This window comes from Procambarus clarkii, chromosome 15 (genome assembly GCF_040958095.1).
Source record: "Procambarus clarkii isolate CNS0578487 chromosome 15, FALCON_Pclarkii_2.0, whole genome shotgun sequence".
Taxonomy (NCBI): domain Eukaryota; kingdom Metazoa; phylum Arthropoda; class Malacostraca; order Decapoda; family Cambaridae; genus Procambarus; species Procambarus clarkii.
In genome coordinates this window covers 37,430,059-37,451,771 of record NC_091164.1, presented here as the reverse complement: position 1 = coordinate 37,451,771, position 21,713 = coordinate 37,430,059, and the positions used below count along the sequence as shown (strand labels likewise).

The 21,713-nt window shown below is 37.1% G+C and overlaps 1 protein-coding gene across 1 annotated transcript in view; it reads right to left on the bottom strand.

The window, feature by feature from the left end:
• LOC138364929 (gastrula zinc finger protein XlCGF57.1-like) overlaps positions 1 to 17,733 on the bottom strand; it is a 28,263-nt gene extending 10,530 nt beyond the window's left edge. The window contains exon 1 of the mRNA XM_069325014.1: positions 16,440 to 17,733. Coding sequence (XP_069181115.1) covers positions 16,561 to 17,418 — 858 coding nt within the window. The 5' untranslated portion in view covers positions 17,419 to 17,733 and the 3' untranslated portion in view covers positions 16,440 to 16,560. The remainder of the gene's footprint in view (positions 1 to 16,439) is intronic.
• Between the last annotated feature and the right edge of the window lie 3,980 nt (positions 17,734 to 21,713).

Genomic DNA, 21,713 nt, shown 5'->3' with positions numbered 1-21,713 from the left:
AAAGGTGACAAGGATGGGGAAATGGTTACCGTTATGGAAGTCACGAAGAACCCGCCATGTGAAATCTAAATAAAGAGAACAGGGGCAGGAGAGAAAGATCAAGACAGGAGACGGTGCAAGAGCAGGTGTCAACATAAGTGGGTTCACTAGAATTCAGAAGAGACAGAGAAGAACAGAGGACGAACCCTTCAGGAAGGCAGCCCCGTGTGCAGAACATCGCCCCAGAGGGTATGCTGACAGGTAAAATCACCCAACAGGAGCACAGGCTCTGGTAAAGAGTCCAATAGGTGTTTAAGACCTGGAAGAGAAAGTGGGAAATTTGGGGGGAGATAAATGGAACAGACTGTATACCAATTACTCAAAAGATATGGGCCACAGAACACTCAATGTGCAACTAGAAAAGTAAGGGGACGAAGGTAATGTCAGTACAAATCAAAAGAGCAGTAGTGTTATGGGCCCTAGCAAAAAATGGAGGGGGTAAGAGACTGGCGTAACCACGGAAGTGACCAGGTCAAGTGCCAAGCATCGGCTCCTGGAGACAGACACAAAGCAGTGAAAACTGTGATATCCGAAGCTGGAATTCATAGAAGTTGGCATAAAATACACGAATCTTCAAATGAAGAATAAACATTGTCAAAAATAGAGAGAATAGAAATAGAGAACACGGGTCAAACAAAAGCAAATTAAAACAGTATACTAAGCAAGATCAGGATCAGTGAAATTGGGGTTATGGGGCATAGATAAATCTAGCAAGAACAGGTAAATCTATCAAGAACAGGTAAATCTAGCAAGAACAGGTAAATCTATCAAGAACAATGGAGTCAAGGTAGTGGGAGAATGAACCAGAGGTGGACTGACAGGGTCCAGAGCAGGAGGCATTGGAGAGGTGCGGTCAAGGCAATCAGAGAGAGGAGGGGCAGAAACAGGGGAGCACACCTCATCAAGGGCAGCATCCAAGAGAGAATTGAGGGCCAAGGGAATTTCCATATTTGGGACAGAGGACTTAACCACCGAAATGGGAGGGGGATTCAGGGATAGAGTCGGAGTCGGAAGGTGAGGAAGAGATTGATGCCTTCTTACCTGCTGGGGAGGAAGAAGAGGAGCCAGGCTTATGTTTCTAATATAGACAGGTGTGCCAGCAGCATCGTACTGGGCGACAGCCGTTGCAGTCTCAACAGGAGAAGGAGAACAGGAACAGTCAATATGAAGATTGCTGGGAGGAGGGACAACGACCTGGATGGACAGGTGGTGTGGAGGGCCAAAATACAAGAGGGGAGGGCCGAGAAGGAAAAGAGGGCACAGGAGACAGGGAAGACTGGGAAGGAAGGAAGGAAGGAAGGAAGGAAGGAAGGAAGGAAGGAAGGAAGGAAGGAAGGAAGGAAGGAAGGAAGGAAGGAAGGGAAGGAAGGGAAGGAAGGGAGGAAGGGAAGGGAGACACCAGACAGAGATCTAGGAGGAAGACCCTCTGGCCCAGAATTCAATAGAGCAGGTGAGGTGGTGGTGTCCAGGTCCATGGCCCGGAAACGGTTGCAAAACTGAGAAAGTGAGAGAGGGCGACAAGTGGAACGCAATATACGAGAATAAGACATGCCAGAGGAAGATAAAAGATGGCGTACTTGGCGTCTCACCTCAAGAAAAGATAAATGATTCTGATGTTTCAAATTGAGGATGGCTTCCTCAAATTTGTATTGCACACATGTGCAGGAGAAGGTAGGGTGGGCATCACTGCAATTGATGCAGTGAGCTTGGGAAGAAAAGCACTGTCTTATAATGACCTGAGTATCCACACAAGGGGCATAGAGACACGGCACTTGTGCATTTGAAGGGACCATGCCCAAATTTCCAGCACCTATTGCAGAGGGGAGGAGAACAGATGCTTCTTCAGGAACATCTGGCACCAGCAAGAATTACGGAAGACGGAAGGGACCTACTATCAAAAGTGTTCTTCATTACGCAAAGAGACTGGCCAGGATGACCACGAGGGAGGTCGAGTAACATATCAATCTGGAGCATTGAATGGCCTTGGGTTTCAAGGATATGTTTACTATCCTTGTGGCAATCTATTGGGGCAATCCCTATATATCTACATTTATATATCTACATTTATATATACATATATATATATATATATATATATATATATATATATATATATATGTATATATATATATATATATATATATATATATATATATATATATATATATATATATATATATAATAATGGAAGGGAGTACCACCTCTAGCTGGAAGAAGGGGGACCCATAGCCTCGGAGGAAACCACGCATAACGCATTAGAGGGAATGTTTAGACCCCCACCAATACAGTTTCTGTGTGCTTTTCTCCTACCTCCCTCTTCCTTTTTTATTTTTTGTGCTTTATTATGTATTTGATGGTTACAAGATATACATGGGTTGATACAAAAATAATAATACAAAAAGATGCTTAAAGGTTATGGATCTCTTGAAAAACACGATAATGGGAAACATTGATGAATGTCACAGACGGGTTCGATCATTGTTGCAAGTCAAACACTTCTTCGAATTCCTCTGAAGTTGGACTAGTGCCCAAGACGCAACAGGCATAATATATATATATATATATATATATATATATATATATATATATATATATATATATATATATATATATATATATATATATATATATATATATATGTCGTACCTAGTAGCCAGAATGCACTTCTCAGCCTACTATGCAAGGCCCGATTTGCCTAATAAGCCAAGTTTTCCTGAATTAATATATATTCTCAAATTTTTTTCTTATGAAATGATAAAGCTTCCCATTTCATTATGCATGAGCTCAATTTTTTTTTATTGGAGTTAACATTAACGTAGATATATGACCGAACCTAACCAACCCTACCTAACCTAACCTAACCTATCTTTATTGGTTAGGATAGGTTAGGTAGCCGAAAAACAAATAATTCATGAAAACTTGGCTTATTAGGCAAATTGGGCCTTGCATAGTAGGCTGAGAAGTGCGTTCTGGCTACTAGGTACGACATATATATATATGTCGTACCTAGTAGCCAGAACGCACTTCTCGGCCTACTATACAAGGCCCGATTTGCCTAATAAGCCAAGTTTTCATGAATTAATTGTTTTTCGACTACCTAACCTACCTAACCTAAACTAACCTAACTTTTTCGGCTACCTAACCTATAAAGATAGGTTAGGTTAGGTAGGGTTGGTTAGGTTCGGTCATATATCTACGTTAATTTTAACTCCAATAAAAAAATATTGACCTCATACATAATGAAATGGGTACCTTTATCATTTCATAAGAAAAAAATTAGAGAAAATATAATAAATCAGGAAAACTTGGCTCATTAGGCAAATCGGGCCTTGAATAGTAGGCTGAGAAGTGCATTCTGGCTACTAGGTACGACATATATATATATATATATATATATATATATATATATATATATATATATATATATATATATATATATATATATATATATATATATATATATGTGTGTGTGTGTGTGTGTGTGTGTGTGTGTGTGTTGTACCTAGTAGCCAGAGTGCAGTGCTCGGCCTATTATGCAAGGCCCGATTTGACTAATAAGCCAAGTTTTCCTGACATTATATATTTTTCCATTTTTTTTCCTTATGAAATGATAAAGCTATCCATTTCATTATGTATGAGTTAATTTGTTTATATTTGACTTAAAACTAATGTAGATATATGACTGAACCTAACCAACCCCTACCTAACCTAACCTAACCTATTTTAACCTAAGCTAAACAAACTCAACTACGTCAAGAATTTATGTTCTTAATATACTGTAATATAATAAAAATTATTCAAATAAACTAACTGCAAACAATTTATTGAAAACAAGTAAAATCACTCGGCCTATTAGGCAAATCGGGACTTGCATAGTAGGCCGAGAAGAGCGTTCTGGCTACTAGGTATGACATATATATATATTATATATATATATATATATATATATATATATATATATATATATATATATATATATATATATATTAGTATATTTTGGAAGCTGTCTTTCCTGTAGACATATATTATTAAATATGACCGAAAGAGTAAGATTAATAATTCTAACACGAATTTTCTCAATATTCCGTATGTTTCTTTTCACTATCGATGGTAATTGAAAGATCAATTCTCCAAAATTCATTTTTATTTCTAGTCTGACGGGACACTTGAACGTGTTTCGTAGTAACTTATTATATTTCCAAAGACTTTAGTTTACACACACACACAACTATAACCTGCAAACACTAAACAGAGTTTAAACAGCTTCCATTTTATACCTGCATTTGGGTAAGGTGATATGTTACAACAGTTTTGGATGAGGTGAAAACAAACTTTCACCAAAAGACAGAACACGAAGCATTGGTTATATTGGGTAAGTTAAAGGGAAGAATGGAGGTAACTGCAAAGGCCTATTGGCTCATATTTCTTGATGCTTCTATATTGGTGCGGAGTCTTGAAGTGGGTAGAATATAGTTGTGGGGACGTTACCAAAATTTTTTCATTACCAAAAATGGCCCACTAGATACTCAGATTTGTCGCCGAAGCTTCAGCGTTCAAGCAAGCTCGGCATCTCACCCATTTAAAGTTTAAGAATAGGTTGAGGATGTTTCGTCCCCAACTGTATTCTACCCACTTCAAGACTCTGCACCAATATAGAAGCATCAAGAAATATGGGCTAATAGGCCCCTTGCAGTTACTTCCATTCTTACCTTTAACTTACCCAATATTATACCCATTGTTTCGCGTTCTGTCTTGTGTTGAAAGTTTGTTTTCACCTCATCCAAAACTGTTGTAACATATCACCTCATCCAAATGCAGGTATAAAATGAAAGCTGTTTAAACTCAGTTTAGTGTTTGCAGGTTATAGTTGTCTGTGTGTGTGTGTGTAAACTAAAGTCTTTGAAAATATAAAAAAAAAAAAAATAAAATGATTATTTAGGTAAGGTACATACATACAATAAATTTTTACAAAGACTGGTTGACTTATAGGTAGAGCTAGTACATACAATGCCTAAAGCCACTATTACGCAAAGCATTTCGGGCATGATAAACTTAAATGACAAGCTTAATACTAATTGAGCATAATGAGTAGAATCAAAACAAGAAATGAAAACATAGATGAAAAAGCGGCACAAATACAATTATATCGACACACAGCGCTCTTTAAAGAAAAACAGACATTGGTTGACAATAGAAGGGTAAGGTAGGTTACAGGGAATTTATTAGGTATAGCTTCGTTTTTAACTTAAACTGGTTGAGAGAGGTACAGTCTTTAACATGGTTAGGAAGGTCATTCCACATTCTGGGCCCCTTGATTTGTAGAGCATTTCTAGATTGATTAAGTCGTACTCTAGGAATATCAAAACTGTATTTATTTCTGGTGTGGTGCTCATGGGTTCTGTTACAACCTTCTATGAAGCTTTTGAGATCAGGATTGGCATTATAGTTTAGCGTTTTATATATGTATAGTACACATGAGAGAATGTGCAGTGACTTAATGTCTAACATATTCAGAGATTTGAGTAGGGGTACCGAGTGATGTCTGGGGCCAGAGTTGGATATTGTCCTAATAGCAGCTTTGTGTTGAGTAATTAGAGGACGTAAGTGATTTTGGGTAGTAGAGCCCCAAACACAAATACCATAGTTGAGATATGGATAGATAAGGGAGTAATAGAGAGTCACCAGGGCAGGGCGTGGTACATAATATCTGATCTTAGAAAGAATGCCCACAGTTTTTGAAACTTTTTTTGATATGTTTAGAATGTGTCCCTGGAAATTCAGCTTGTGGTCAATGAGAATGCCAAGGAATTTGCCATCTAATTTGTTACAAATTTGGGTACTGTTTATTTTGAGATTTATTTGATTAGAGGATTTATTGCCAAACAGAATATAGAAAGTTTTGTCAATGTTAAGGGTGAGTTTGTTGGCAGTTAGCCACAGATGGACTTTTTTTTAGCTCAGTATTTACTGTGGCATTTAGAGCAAGGGGATCAGGACTGGAGTAAATGAAGGTTGTGTCGTCAGCAAATAGAATTGGTTTGAGGTGTTGGGAGGCATTTGGAAGGTCATTAATGTAGATGAGAAAGAGGAGAGGGCCAAGTATGCTGCCTTGAGGAACACCAATGTTGATGGGTAGGGTGGGAGAAATTGTATTATTCACAGAAACGTATTGGAGCCTGTCAGTAAGGTAGGATTTGAGGTATTGTAGGGAGTGTCCTCTGACTCCATAATGATGTAATTTAAGAAGAAGGTTTTGGTGGTTGACAGTATCAAAAGCTTTACGCAGGTCCACAAATAACCCAACAGGGAACTCATTTTTATCAAGAGCTGTATGAATCGAGTTAAGCATACTAATAAGTGCATCGTTAGTGCTTTTTTTGGGTCTGAAGCCATATTGGCAAGGGCTAAGTATATTGAGTTTGGCTAGATATGAGTAAAGCTGCTTATAGATTAGTTTTTCAAAAATTTTTGATAAGTTTGGCAGGATTGATATAGGTCTGTAGTTGTTAACATCTGTGAGATCACCACATTTGTGGACAGGCATTACTCTCGCTTTTTTTAGAATATCTGGAAAGGTTTGGAGTTCAAGTGACTTGTTGAAGAGCAAAGCAATAGCAGGGGCTAAAGATCTGGAGGCTTCTTTGTAAATTAAAGTTGGTATCTCCTCAAGGGCACCAGACTTGGTTTTAAGGGAAAGGATTATCTCACTGACGTCAGTGGAATTAATAGGCTTTAGGTACAGAGACTGTGGATAGTTACCTGTAAGATAGTCCTTAATGTCAGTACTGGAAGATGGAATATCATTTGCAAGGGATGAACCAATGGAAGAGAAGAACCTATTGAACTCAATAGCAGAATCAGAGGCTGAAAGCTGACCATCGTTATTAGACAGGAGAGTCGGTTTGTTATTTAAAGACTTCTTTGATCCCAATATTTGAGAAATTGTTCTCCGAGTTTGTTTAATGTTGCTCTTTATTTGGGTAAATTTATCTTCGTAGTATTTAGTTTTGGCTAGTCTAATTATCTTAGATAGCAATAATGAGTAATTCTTTGAGAATTCTTTGGAGACAATTCCTAACCTATACTTCTTCTCAAGGTCATGTTTTTTATTAATAGATTTAAGTATTCCCTTTGTAAGGCAGGGATTGTTAAGCCTTTTGGTTGTGACTTGTTTTGTAAGCATAGGACAGTGGGTATTATAAAGGCTAAGAGTTTTTTGAAGAAAAGATTGCACTGCTAGGTTGATGTCCTCTATGTTACCTAACTCGGACTCCCAGTTGACATTATCAGCAGCAGTTATAAAATTGTCTATAGCAGCTTCATTGTGCAGTCTAAAACGTATCTCTCTTGACTCAAGAGGTGGTTTGCTAATGTTAGTTAAGAGAAATGTGGGGTAATGGTCTGTAGTGCTATCGGTGATTATACCTGAAGTAAGCGGAGAGGTTATGTTTATCCAGATGTGATTTAGAGTCGTGGCAGTGCTATCAGTGATTCTAGTAGGTCTAGTGATTAAGGGTATGAGGAAGCAGGAATTCATACAGTTGAGGAAGCTAACAGCAGTAGGGTGTTCTGGCTCGCAGAGGTCAATATTAAAGTCCCCTGCGATAATTAGGTGGTTTTTGTTCAGTCTGTTATCAAGTATTAGATTTCTAAGGTTTGAGTTGAATTCGGACACATCAGTGTTAGGAATTCTATAAACAGCACCCAGACAGGACAGACTCGGCACCCTTGACTCTGAAGCTGGCGAAGATATACTCCCCATAGCAGTCTCTAGTTCTAATTTCTTTTAAGCATGTTAGTTCTTGGTGGTAGTAAAGAGCAGTGCCACCACCTCTCTGAAGTTGACGACAGTTGTGAATTGCTGAGTAGTTAGGCATGTTAAAGAGTTGAGTAGTATCCTCTTTCAACCATGTTTCAGTAAGTATAATAAAAGAGAATTTGTTGTCAATAGTTTCAATCAAGGCACTAACATCATCGAAGTGTTTACCTAGGGATCTAACGTTCAAATTGATTACAGAGATATTGTGATTATGAGTTAATACATTGTTTACATCATGTGCTGCAAAATATCTGCAATTTAGATCATTAAAGTGATTATTGTCATAGATAGTGGATAAGAGGTTAAGTTCTGGGTCTATACTTGTCTGCATAAAAAAAAAGCTGATTGCAGGAAAAACAAGGAAAGAAAGGCAAATTACAAGGTAGAAATAAGCTATAAAATAGGGAAAAATATGTACACAATACTGTACAAAACAAACACAAAATAAATAACAAAAGAAAAAAAAAAAAAAGGTAGCTTACAAGGGGCTTACAGGGGTACAATGGAGTAAGGGAGTACGGCTAGGCTAGGCAACCTAGGTAATAAATGAGATTAAAGAAAAAACATATAAACATGGACTATACAAAACACAAGATATAGAAATACAAAATAAAAATATAAACAAGACTAAGCAATACAAAAAACAAATTGAGCAGAAATGAAAAATGAGGTAGATTGCTTACAAGTACTCTCAGGTACACTGTAAGTAACAATTTGCAATTTGAGATGCAGGCAAAGCCAGGGGTACAATGGAGTAAGGGAGCATGGCGAGGCTAGGCAACCTAGGTAATAAATGAAATCAAAGAAAAGTTGAATAATAAACATAGGCAAATTTAAGCTAATGATTATTAACTATAAATAGTTCAGTTATGACTGTATGATTATAATAATAATTGTAATAATAAGTTATTACAAAATGCGTTCAAGTGTAGCGTCATACTAGATATAAAAATGAATTTTGGAGAATAGATTTTTCAATTACCATCGACAGTGAAAAGAATCATAAGAAATATTGAGAAAATTTGTGTTAGAATTATTAATCTTACTTTTTCGGTCATATTTAATAATAAATATATATATATATATTAGTATATTTTGGTAGCAGTCTTTCTTGTAAACGTATGTTGTTAAGTATGATCGAAAAGGTAAGATTAATAATTCTAACATGAATTTTCTCAATATTTCTTATGTTTCTTTTCACTGTCGATGGCAATTGAAAAATCAATGCTCTAAAATTTATTTTTATTTCTAGTCTGACGCGACGCCTGAACACATTTCGTAATAACTTAATTATTACATTTTCAAAGACTTTAGTTTACACACACAACTGTAACCTGTAAACACTCATTATACATCCATACTTATACTCGCATTTGGGTGAGGTGATATGGTACAACAGTTTTGGGTGAGGTGAACAAACTTGGGACAAGCACAAGACAAAACATGAAACAATGGGTATAACTTCAGTCCATGAAGAGAACATAAGAATGGAAGTAACTGCAGAGGGACTATTGGCCCATACTTCCTCTTGATGCTTCTATATTAGTTCGGAGTCTTGAAGTGGGTAGAATATAGATGTATATTAATTGGCTGTTGATTGCTGGTGTTGACTTTTTGATGTGTAGTGCCTCGCAGATGTCGAGTCTCCTGCTGTCGCTGTATGTATCAATGATTTCTGTGTTGTTTGTTAAGATTTCTCCGGTGGTCTAGTTGTGAGAAGAGATTATAATGTTCTCCATATAATATCCATAGAGGCTCCATCAAGGAACATATAATCTCTTCTCACAACCAGACCATCACCAGAGAAATCTTAACAAACAACACAGAAATCATTGATGGATACAGCGATAGCAGGAGGCTCGACATCTGCGAGGCACTACACATCAAAAAGTCAACACCAGCAATTAACAGCGAATTAATACACAACTACTGTATGTTCTACCCACTTCAAGACTCCGAACCAATATAGAAGTATAGGTCAATAGGACCTCTGCAGTTACTTCCATTCTTATGTTCTCTTATCCAAGTTATACCCATTGTTTCATGTTTTGTCTTGTGCTTGTCACAAGTTTGTTCACATCACCCAAAACTGTTGTACCATATCATCTCACCCAAATGCGAGTATAAGTATGGATGTATAATGAGTGTTTACAGGTTAAAGTTGTGTGTGTAAACTAAAGTCTTTGAAAATGTAATAAGTTATTACGAAACGTGTTCAGGCGTCGCATCAGACTAGAAATAAAAATGAATTTTGGAGAATTGATTTTTCAATTACCAATGACAGTGAAAAGAAACAAGAAATATTGAGAAAATTCGTGTTAGAATTATTAATCTTACCTTTTCGGTCATATTTAACAACATTATATATATATATATATATATATATATATATATATATATATATATATATATATATATATATATATATATATATGTCGTACCTAGTAGCCAGAACGCAATTCTCAGCCTACTATGCAAGACCAAATTTGCCTAATAAGCCAAGTTTTCCTTAATTAATATATTTTCTCTATTTTTTTTCTTATGAAATGATAAAGCTACCCATTTCATAATGTATGAGGTCAATTTTTTTTTATTGGAGTTAAAATTAACGTAGATATATGACCGAACCTAACCAACCCTACCTAACCTAACCTAACCTATCTTTATAGGTTAGGTTAGGTTAGGTAGCCGAAAAAGTTAGGTTAGGTTAGGTTAGGTAGGTTAGGTAGTCGAAAAACAATTAATTCATGAAAACTTGGCCTATTAGGCAAATTTGGCCATGCATAGTAGGCTGACAAGTGCGTTCTGGCTACTAGGTACGACATATATATATATATATATATATATATATATATATATATATATATATATATATATATATATATATACACACACAAGGAACATTGGGTTTGTTAGGGGTACTACATTCTTGTAAAGCTACTAGTACATGCAGCGTTTCGAGAAGGTCCTTAATCTAACGGATAATTTTAAGTACGTAAATTGTAGTAAAATTTATAAAAAGTTGACAGATACTTTGTAAAAAGAAAAATGAGAGATTACTAGGTATATTAAGCACATCCATAGCTCTGATTGATAGCATTGACAGCTATCACCAGTCGCTACATGGTGCGGGAGAATAGCAGTGTAAATCCTAGCATTTAACTAGGCATTTTTGGAGATCCGAACCGGGATTTCCCAATGTAGGACATCGAGGCTAAGCAGACAGCTGCTTCCCGAGAAGGAGCTGCAAAGAAACATGAATCAGTAGGCGAGGGGATAAAAATGACAAATGTATCCACCAAATCAACTAGGTGTTTATGGATGAATAAATCATCAGGACGAGTAGAATCAACATGACTAAGATCAAAATACTTAGTCCATGTAGCAGAACCAAATAAAGCTTGGAACATATTAGAACTGGAAGGAATCGTGAGAGTGTGACTGCGGAGGGAACAGCACCCCCAGTACGAGGGGGGGGGGGGCGGGACAAAGAGGCCCAGTTGTTACAATGAGAGATGGAGCCACTCCATGTGATGAGGTGGTCATCATTGGGAGCTTGGGGCTCAACCCAGCCACAGAGGTGGGAGGGGGGAGCAGATAGGGGTAGTTGGGACCTGGTGGACCAAGCACTCACAAGTCAGGTAATAATAAATAAATGAATAAATGTTTATTTAGGTAAGGTACATACATACAAGAAATTTTTACAAAGATTGGTTGACTTATAGGTAGAGCTAGTACATACAATGCCTAAAGCCACTATTACGCAAAGCGTTTCGGGCATGAAAAACTTAAATGACAAGCTTAATACTAATTGAGCATAAAGAGTAGAATGAAAACAAGAAATGAAAACATAGCTGAAAACATAGGCTAGGTAGTAGAAGAACTCCCAGAACCCCATCAAGCAGGGAGAGTCAGGAGCTGCCTGATCTGGGACCAATGTAGTGTGGGCTACAGAGCCCAGCTTTCCATCACAGTTCGACTTGGGGGGCCTGGTCTCGCACACCTCTTGTCTTAGAAGTTAAAAAGAGGGTCAGATATCAGCATGTAAATGAACGAGTAAACATTTCATCAACAAACAAGGCCCCATACCCACCATGGAGCCACAATTAGAGGATAGGACAACCAACAAGACAAAGGCTCCCCCCCCCCCCAGGGGTGCACCGTAGATATACGCCCTACAATTGCAACGATAGGAATCATCAGTCCGTCAAGATATAATGGAAGCTCAGCATGATATAATTGGGCTCAGCAATGAAGGAAAAGATTGACAATAAAGGTGTCCTCTTGCTCGACAATGCCGAGTACCACAGTTTTACGGGTGAGAGGGTGTGCTTCCCCAAAAACCCGGTGTCTAAACAGAAGAAAACATCTGAAAGAATAATCAAGAATTGCAAAATGTCACAAGGAAATAGCAATTAAACAGGAGAATTGGGAAGGAAAAATTAAACTTAATAGGAAAAAGTATTCAGCACAATTAGTGAAGATGGCAGCAAGAGCATTAGGCTTTAAAAGGACAGAGGACACTGTCCCATGGAGCATCACACTCTAGCATCCGCCAACCAAGCCCCCTCATGATGGGAACGGGCTGGAAAGGGAGGGGGAGATGAGAAAGACGAGAGGGTGAAGAATACTGCCCAGTGTAACACCAGCGTTAATAGGTAGAGTGGGTGAATTGGAATCATTCACAGAGACATACTGGAGCCTGTCACTAAGGTAAAACTCTAGGTATTGGAGGGATTAACCTCTTACTCCGTAATGTTGTAATTTAAGAAAGTTAATGTGTTAAAAGTGTAAAAAAGTCTTAATGTAGGTCAACAAATAAATGAACAAGGGTACTCATTTCTTCCAAGAGCTGCATATATAAAGTTAATCATACTAAATCGGTGCATGATTGGTTCTTTTTTCGGCCTGAAACCATTATGGCAAGAACTATGTAAATTTTGTTTTGCTAAATAGGATTAAGGCTGCTTGTAGATTAACTCTTTAAAATATTTTAGACAAAATCTGCAGAGTTGATATTGGTCTATAATTGTTGACTTCAGTGAGATTGACACTTTAATGGACTAAGGTTACTCTTGCTTTTTTTTCCCCTTAGAATATCAGGAAAGGTTTGGAGTTCAAATGATTTGTTGTAGAGCAATGAAATTGCTGGAGCTAAAAATTTAGAGGTTTCTTTGAAAACTAGGGTTGGTATGTGAACATATGGTATCTGTGCATGGGGTTCATTCATCCACTGCAAATTACCTGGTGCTCATCACCACCCAATAAAAATCTGCTATCAGAACAATAAAATTGTCTTCAAACAACACACAGCCTCTCTGTTTAAATCCATGAACATGCTAAATATACACTCGCTCTACACATTCTCTTGTGCTATTTACATGCACAAAACCTTGTTCCTAAATGCTAATCCTGATCTGAAACTCTCCATTGATAGATGTAATAGAACCCACGAGCACCACAACATAAATAAATATCTGTTTGATATAAATTGACAGTCATGCTAATATAATTGCCAGTAAGGTTTATGTAATTCACAATCATCTTAATATAATTGCCAATTTGGATAATATAATTGACAGAGGATTATACGAATCAGAATAATATTAATGCTAATCAAGCTAATATAACTTTGAATCAGGCTTTTTCACCCACAGGGTTATTGATCGATGAAACTGATTACCCACCAACGCCATAACTGCCAAAATGTGCTGAATTTCAAAATATACCTGGAAAAAATCAAGCAAAATGGGGAGGGGGGGAAGGGAACCTTCAACAAGCTGCCAGCTTCCCGTTTTTATTGAGGCCACTAGGGTTAGTGGCCCTCAGGTAAATCTGGTAAAATATTATTCCAATACAATTACAGCATAACTGATAAAGTTAGGCAAGAGTAATATAAATTTCTGGTAAATTTAGTTATGTAAATTTCTAGAGTAATATAAATTTAAATTTCATATTAACTTGACTGACAGTTATAAATGGCAATCTGCCTTCAATAAACTCTTCGGTGAAATATTTATAATCAAGACAGTTAATTCTAGATGTTAACAACTTAGGAGCACAGATGTTCAGGAGCTGCCTCGTATGGGCCAATAGGCCTTCTGCAGTTGCCTTTGTTCTTATGTTCTTAACTACAGACCTATATCAATCCTGCCAAACTTGTCAAAAATTTTTGAAAAACTAATCTATAAGCAGCTTTACTCATATCTAGCCAAACACAATATACTTCAACCCGTTCTCACAAATTTAATAAGTCAATATTGACTTAATAAATATGTGCATAGGTGACATACTTAACATAATAGATACCCTTAAAAAGATTCATAGAAAACACCGACCTTACCTAACCTTGTTAGTATCTTAAGATAAGCATCTTATTGCTTTGTAATTACAATTATTACCTAACCTATAATAGGTATAGGTTAAGTAATAATTGTAATTACAAAGCAATAAGATGCTTATCTTAAGATACTAACAAGGTTAGGCAAGGTCGATGTTTTCTATGAATCTTTTTAGGGGTATCTATTATGTTTAGTATATCACCTTTGCACGTAGTTAATAAGTCAATATTGACTTTACGAATTTGCGAGAACGGGTTGTATACTTAGCCCTTGCCAATATGGCTTCAGACCCAAAAAAAGCACTAACGATGCACTTATTAGTATGCTTAACTCGATTCATACAGCTCTTGATAAAAATGAGTTCCCTGTTGGGTTATTTGTGGACCTGCGTAAAGCTTTTGACACTGTCAACCACCAAAACCTTCTTCTTAAATTACATCATTATGGAGTCAGAGGACACTTCCTGCAATACCTCAAATCCTACCTTACTGACAGGCTCCAATATGTTCCTGTGAATAATACAATTTCTCCCACCCTATCCATCAACATTGGTGTTCCTCAGGGCAGCATACTTGGCCCTCTCCTCTTTCTCATCTACATTAATGACCTTCCAAATGCCTCCCAACACCTCAAACCAATTCTATTTGCTGACGACACAACCTTCATTTACTCCAGTCCTGACCCCCTTGCTCTAAATGCCACAGTAAATACTGAGCTAAATAAAGTCCATCTTTGGCTAACTGCCAACAAACTCACCCTTAACAGTGACAAAACTTTCTATATTCTGTTTGGCAATAAATCCTCTAATCAAATAAATCTCAAAATAAACAATACCCAAATTTGTAACAAATTAGATGGCAAATTCCTTGGCATTATCATTGACCACAAGCTGAATTTCCAGGGACACATTCTAAATATATCAAAAAAAGTTTAAAAAACTGTGGGCATTCTTTCTAAGATCAGATATAATGTACCACGCCCTGCCCTGGTGACTCTCTATTACTCCCTTATCTATCCATATCTCAACTATGGTATTTGTGCTTGGGGCTCTACTACCCAAAATCACTTACGTCCTCTAATTACTCAACACAAAGCTGCTATTAGGACAATATCCAACTCTGGCCCCAGACATCACAGGGTACCCCTACTCAAATCTCTGAATATGTTAGACATGAAGTCACTGCACATTCTCTCATGTGTATTATACATATATAAAACGCTAAACTCTAATGCCAATCCTGATCTCAAAAGCTTCATAGAAGGTTGTAACAGAACCCATGAGCACTACACCAGAAATAAATACAGTTTTGATATTTCTAGAGTACGACTTAATCAAACTAGAAATGCTCTACAAATCAAGGGGCCCAGAATGTGGAATGACCTTCCCAATCATGTTAAAGACTGTACCTCTCTCAACCAGTTTAAGATAAAAACAAAGCTATACCTAATAAATTCCCTGTAACCTACCTTACCCTTCTATTGTCAACCAATGTCTGTTTTTTTTTAAAGAGCGCTGTTTGTCGACATAATTGTATTTGTGCTGCTTTTTCAGCTATGTTTTCATTTCTTGTTTTCATTCTACTCTTTATGCTCAATTAGTATTAAGCTTGTCATTTAAGTTTTTCATGCCCGAAACACTTTGCGTAATAGTGGCTTTAGGCATTGTATGTACTAGCTCTACCTATAAGTCAACCAATCTTTGTAAAAATTTGTTGTATGTATGTACCTTACCTAAATAAACATTTGTTTATTTATTTATTTAAGAGTATTATTCATAAATATGCCTAAACAAAAAATATAAAATAGACATCAGTTTGCATATGAATCTGATGAGAAAATTCCTTGATTAACCTACATTTCACTATCAATCAAATGGTCTCATCTTACGTACGTCTCAGACTGTCTTCTTCACCAGCACCAATGCTAAATAATATTACAACAATAATGTCCATAACTTAGCTACAGAGTATATTACATTTTAAATAAATTTTCACAGAGAACAAAAACAGAAAGCACATTATTATTTACATAAATATGAAGAAAAACATTTAAAGGTTTGATTTATCTTTGCTAAACTAAAGAGATATTTCTATACTTATAAGCAATTTTGAATTTTCCTATAGTGACAGCTTCTCTAGTTCTTGCTTGGTCATCTAACTTTCATAAAAGAACAATAGAATAAAATATCTTGATCTTTACCTTTCATGGTGAAGTGTATGTCTCAAACAAAATAGAATTACCTTTGAAGAACATCCAACTGACATTGTGATAGCACCCACACACTGTTAGATTAAAGTTAAGTTAATATACCTGTATGTGCCTCATTATCCTTCAACATTCTCTTAATTACCTTCCACACTCTTAAGTGTTTATCCTATTATCTGCATGTATCATTTTGTGCCTCTTCATATCACCAAGACGACTGAATCTCTTCCCACACTCTGAACACTCGTGAGGCTTGTCACTTGAATGCACTAGCATGTGCTTTATTATAGTTCCACGTACTTTAAATTTTTTGCCACACTCTGCACACTGAAAAGGTCTCTCATCCACATGCACCATCTTGTGAGTCTTCATATTTCCAAGACGACTGAATCTCTTCCCACACTCTGGACATCCATAAGGTTTGTCACCTGAATGCACTAACATGTGAGCCTTCATATTTCTACGGTGACTGAATCTCTTCCCACACTCTGGACATTCAAGAGGTTTATCACCTGAATGCACTAACATGTGCTTTATTATATTTCCACGTTCTCTAAATTTTTTGCCACACTCGGCACATTGGAAAGGTCTCTGATGCGCATGCACCATCCTGTGAGTCTTCATATGTTGAAGATGCCTGAATCTTTTCCCACACTCTGGACATATATAAGGTTTGTCAACTGAATGCACTAACATGTGAATCGTCATACTTCCAAGACGACTGAATCTCTTCCCACACTCTGGACATCCATAAGGTTTGTCACCTGAATGCACTAACATGTGCTTTATTATATTTCCACGTTCTCTAAATTTTTTGCCACACTCGGCACATTGAAAAGGTCTCTCATCCGCATGCACCATCCTGTGACGCTTCATATGTCCACGCTGACTGAATCTCTTTCCACATTCTGGACACTCATGAGGTTTGTCACCTGAATGCACTAACATGTGACGTTTCACATCTCTAGGACGGGAGAATACCTTCCGACACTGGGGACACTGGTGAGTCTTCATCTTCTTTATGACAGGTGCAGTTTGTGTGAAGGTTTTCTTCCCCGGATGTTGGGAGAAGCGTCAAGACTTGAGTGTTGTTTCTTAGAGTTAGACTTGATGTGAGCACTTGGCGGTCAATGGTGGTGCTTTTTCTTTATGATAGGTGCAGTTTATGTCAAGGTTTTCCCTTAATGCTCGTGCTGGACATCACCGGCGGGTGCTGCTAAAATGGTGGCGGTTGTTTACCTAAGCGTTCCGATGTTTTTGTCTGGTTCCACATATCATCTTTCCTTCCTTATTTTTGTTTATATCTAGTCATTTACAATTAACACTTGTATTTATCCTCATGTTTATCAATCAAAGATTGTACTTGGAATTGTTTATTTAAACATAATGCTACACGATTAAACTTTTTGAAGGAAACAGCTCTCCCATAGTGGATGTGCTCCGAACCATAATGGACCTGACCCAAGTATCAGTTGGGTCAACCCAAGTATCGCGTTCCCAAAATGGTCACCCATGTTGGAATAGTCGAACGCCGAAAAAATATGGTTGAAAACATTTTGATAAATTAAATTATTTATTAGTCAGAAGAAAGACAGAAATGGAAGCATTATATAAAACCTTTACCAGACAAATATTTTTTAAGTAAAATCGAAGATATTTGTAGTTGTATAAAAGTGGCAGTTTAGACACTTTGTACATTGACAACATCGCACACTAATATTTTTACCACTTTGGACACCAGCTTTGGACGTTTCACATATGTGTACGTGTTCACGATTAAAACGACAATATAATGCAATTAATAATTAAAATCTTCTACTTAACAGGCATATAGTTATTAAATGAAGTTTAGTGATGTTGTGGACATAATCCCGGCTTGGTAAGGACGCCGCCCGTCATCGTAAACAAAACACACGGGTCCGTCTAATTACCGCAAGCTACCACAAGCTACACAAGTTTCACAAAGCTTCCTGGCAATACGTTAGTAATGAATATATATGATATGTTAGGTTAGGCTGACCTTGATTTGGCATCATCAGCTCTTTATTTTCGCCTAATTTCTTTATAAAAAGATACTTTTTCAGATTAAAATTATATTTTTTCGTGTTGTACATTCAGCACCAACATTATGAGTAAATATATCATATTTATTCATTAATAACGTATTGCCAGGAAGCTTTGTGAAGCTTGTGTAGCTTGTGGTAATTAGACGGACTGCAACACACCCCCGCAAACACAACTAGGTGAATTAATAATTAAAATCAATCTTTGCAATGCAGTGCAATCTTTTCTTCAAAAAACTCTTAGCCTTTATAATACCCACTGTCCTATGCTTACAAAACAAGTCACAACCAAAAGGCTTAACAATCCCTGGCTTACAAAGGGAATACTTAAATCTATTAATAAAAAACATGACCTTGAGAAAAAGTATAGGTTAGGAATTGTCTCCAAAGAATTACTCATTATTGCTGTCTGAGATAATTAGACGAGCCAAAACTAAATACTACAAAGATAAATTTACCCAAAAAAAGAGCAACATTAAACAAACTTGGAGAACAATTTCACAAATATTGGGATCAAAGAAGTCTTTAAATAACAAACCGACTCTCCTGTCTAATAACGATTGTCAGCTTTCAGCCTCTGATTCTGCTATTGAGTTCAATAGGTTCTTCTCTTCCATTGGTTCATCCCTTGCAAATGATATTCCATCTTCCAGTACTGACATTAAGGACTATCTTACAGGTAACTATCCACAGTCTCTGTACCTAAAGCCTATTAATTCCACTGACGTCAATGAGATAAATCTTTCCCTTAAAACCAACAGACCCATATCGAATCTACCTATATTATCAAAATTATTTTTTTTTTTTTTACAAACAGCTCTACTCCAATCTTGTAAAATTCAATATACTAAGTCCCTGTCAGTTTGGCTTCCGCTCCCAAAAGAGTACCAATGATGCTATTGTTAGTCTGCTTGACTTAATCTTCTCAGCCCTTGACAAAAGTGAGTTTCCAATTGAACTCTTCATCGGCCTGAGAAAGGCCTTTGATACTGTTAACCATAACTACCTCTTACTTAAATTCCACCATTATGGAATCCGTGGCCTTGCCCTAAACTATATCCGATCCTATCTTAGTAACAGACACCAATATGAAGCCATCAATGATATAACCTCTCCCACTCTACCACTTACCGTAAAGGTGCCACAGAGCAGCATCCTAGGACCCTCCTGTTTCTTATATACATCAATGATCTCCCTAATGTCTCTAACATACTTAAACCTATATTGTTGGCTGATGATACTACTCATCTACTCTGACCCCAACCCACTCCTGTTAAATAATGTTGTAAACAATTAATTAAAAAAAGTCTACTTGTGGATGTCAACCAACAAACCTCACACAAAACATAGAAAAGACCTACTATATCTTATTTGGAAACAAATCAACAAATGCAATTCAGCTTCAGATAGATAATGTAAACATTAGCAATAAAAATGATGGAAAGTTTCTTAGCCTATACTTAGACAAGAGACTCAACTTCCGCACCCATATACAACACATAACTAAAAAGGTTTCTAAAACAGTTGGTATACTGTTTAAGATCAGATATTATGTACCCTACTCTGCTCTCCTCTCACTCTATTATGCACTTATCTATCCCTATCATTCTTATGGCGTTTGTGCTTGGGGTTCAACCTCTGCAAACTACCTCAAGCCCATCATCATCCAGTAAAAATCTGCTATCAGGACAATAAATAACTCTACCTTCAGACAACACACAGCTCCCTTGTTCAAATCCTTAAACATGCTAAACAAATTCACTCCATACATTCTCCTGTGTAAATTACGTTTATAAAGCCCTTTTTCTAACTGCAAACCCTGTTCTGAAACTCTTCCTGGACAGATGTAATAGAACACATGGCCACGTCCCCACCAGACATAAATATCTCTTTGATATCCCCAGAGTCAAACTTAATCTATGTAAACACTCTATGTAAATAAAGGGACCTAGTCTATGGAACTCACTCCCTTATAATGATTTGAAAAGCTGTCCAACTTCTGCCATATTCAAAAATAAAACCAAAAAGTACCTGTAGTACTTTTTAAGTACGAGGGAGTAATGCGCAAAGCGTCCCTCACCTGTGACGTCACAGCGTCACCTGACGCCATATCAACACATCGGCCATTTTGTCGTCAGTTCAGTCATGGCGAGGACTAACCCTTCATGCAAACTGCACCTACTATCAAGAAGAAGAAGATTTTGTGTTCCACCGATAGTATTATCGTAAGTAAGCACTTATATTTTATATTTTATTAAATTAATTGATTCTATTTTTCTGTAATAAAGGTCCAAAGGGTTGTTAAGGAACAAGGGTGTAGCGATACCGACGCTCAGTGCGCTCAACTCACACCAAAGTATCACCTGTGTAGCTTCTGTAATTAGTGTTAATTAGTTATGCTATAAGATAATGAAGCGAGTATAAGATTAACTCGCTACAAGGGTACTGTGTTGGGAGGTGAGGGCTGTTACTGGTGTCTGTGGGGATGTGAGGACTTGTACCAACCACTATCACCACCAGTACCTTGTCTTGCATCCTGCTTAGTATTCCTATTGAGATATGAAGTATTATTGCATTCATATAATTATTCATTCATTGTCATTACTATTTTTATGGGCTATGTTCTGTTACCCTAATGCTTTTTACCCCTGGGCATGTCCATTTACTCTCCAGCCCTTCACAAGCCACTGCTGCACCCCCTCCATGCCCATACTTACTGTGCTTATTCTTACAGGACTGCACTGCATTATGTGGTGCTCACTGCCTGGACACCTTGATACATGCATTATAGGGTTCTGGTAGTTGTTCTACTCACCAAGCCCTTCCAAGGCCAGGCTTGACATGTGAGAGCTTGGTCCAACAGGCTGTTGCTTGGACAGGCCCCTCAGGCCCACATATCCACCACAGCCTTGTTTGTCCGGCACTTCAAAATCAAATGTTTATTTACGTAAGGTACATACATATTTTTAGGTAAGGTACTCTTTATTTGGGTAAATTTATCTTCGTAGTATTTAGCTTTGGCTCGTCTAATTATCTTGGATAGCAATAACGAGTAATTCTTTGAGAATTCTTTGGAGACAATTCCTAACCTATACTTCTCCCAACCTATACTTCTTCTCAAGGTCATCTTCACTTCTTGAAGATGTTCAGGTTTTCTCTTGAAGATGTCGACGGTTGTTCCAGCAATACTGTATTTCTTTTATTGCTGAAAACCTGTTTTCAGCCATAAAAAAATAATCCTGAATC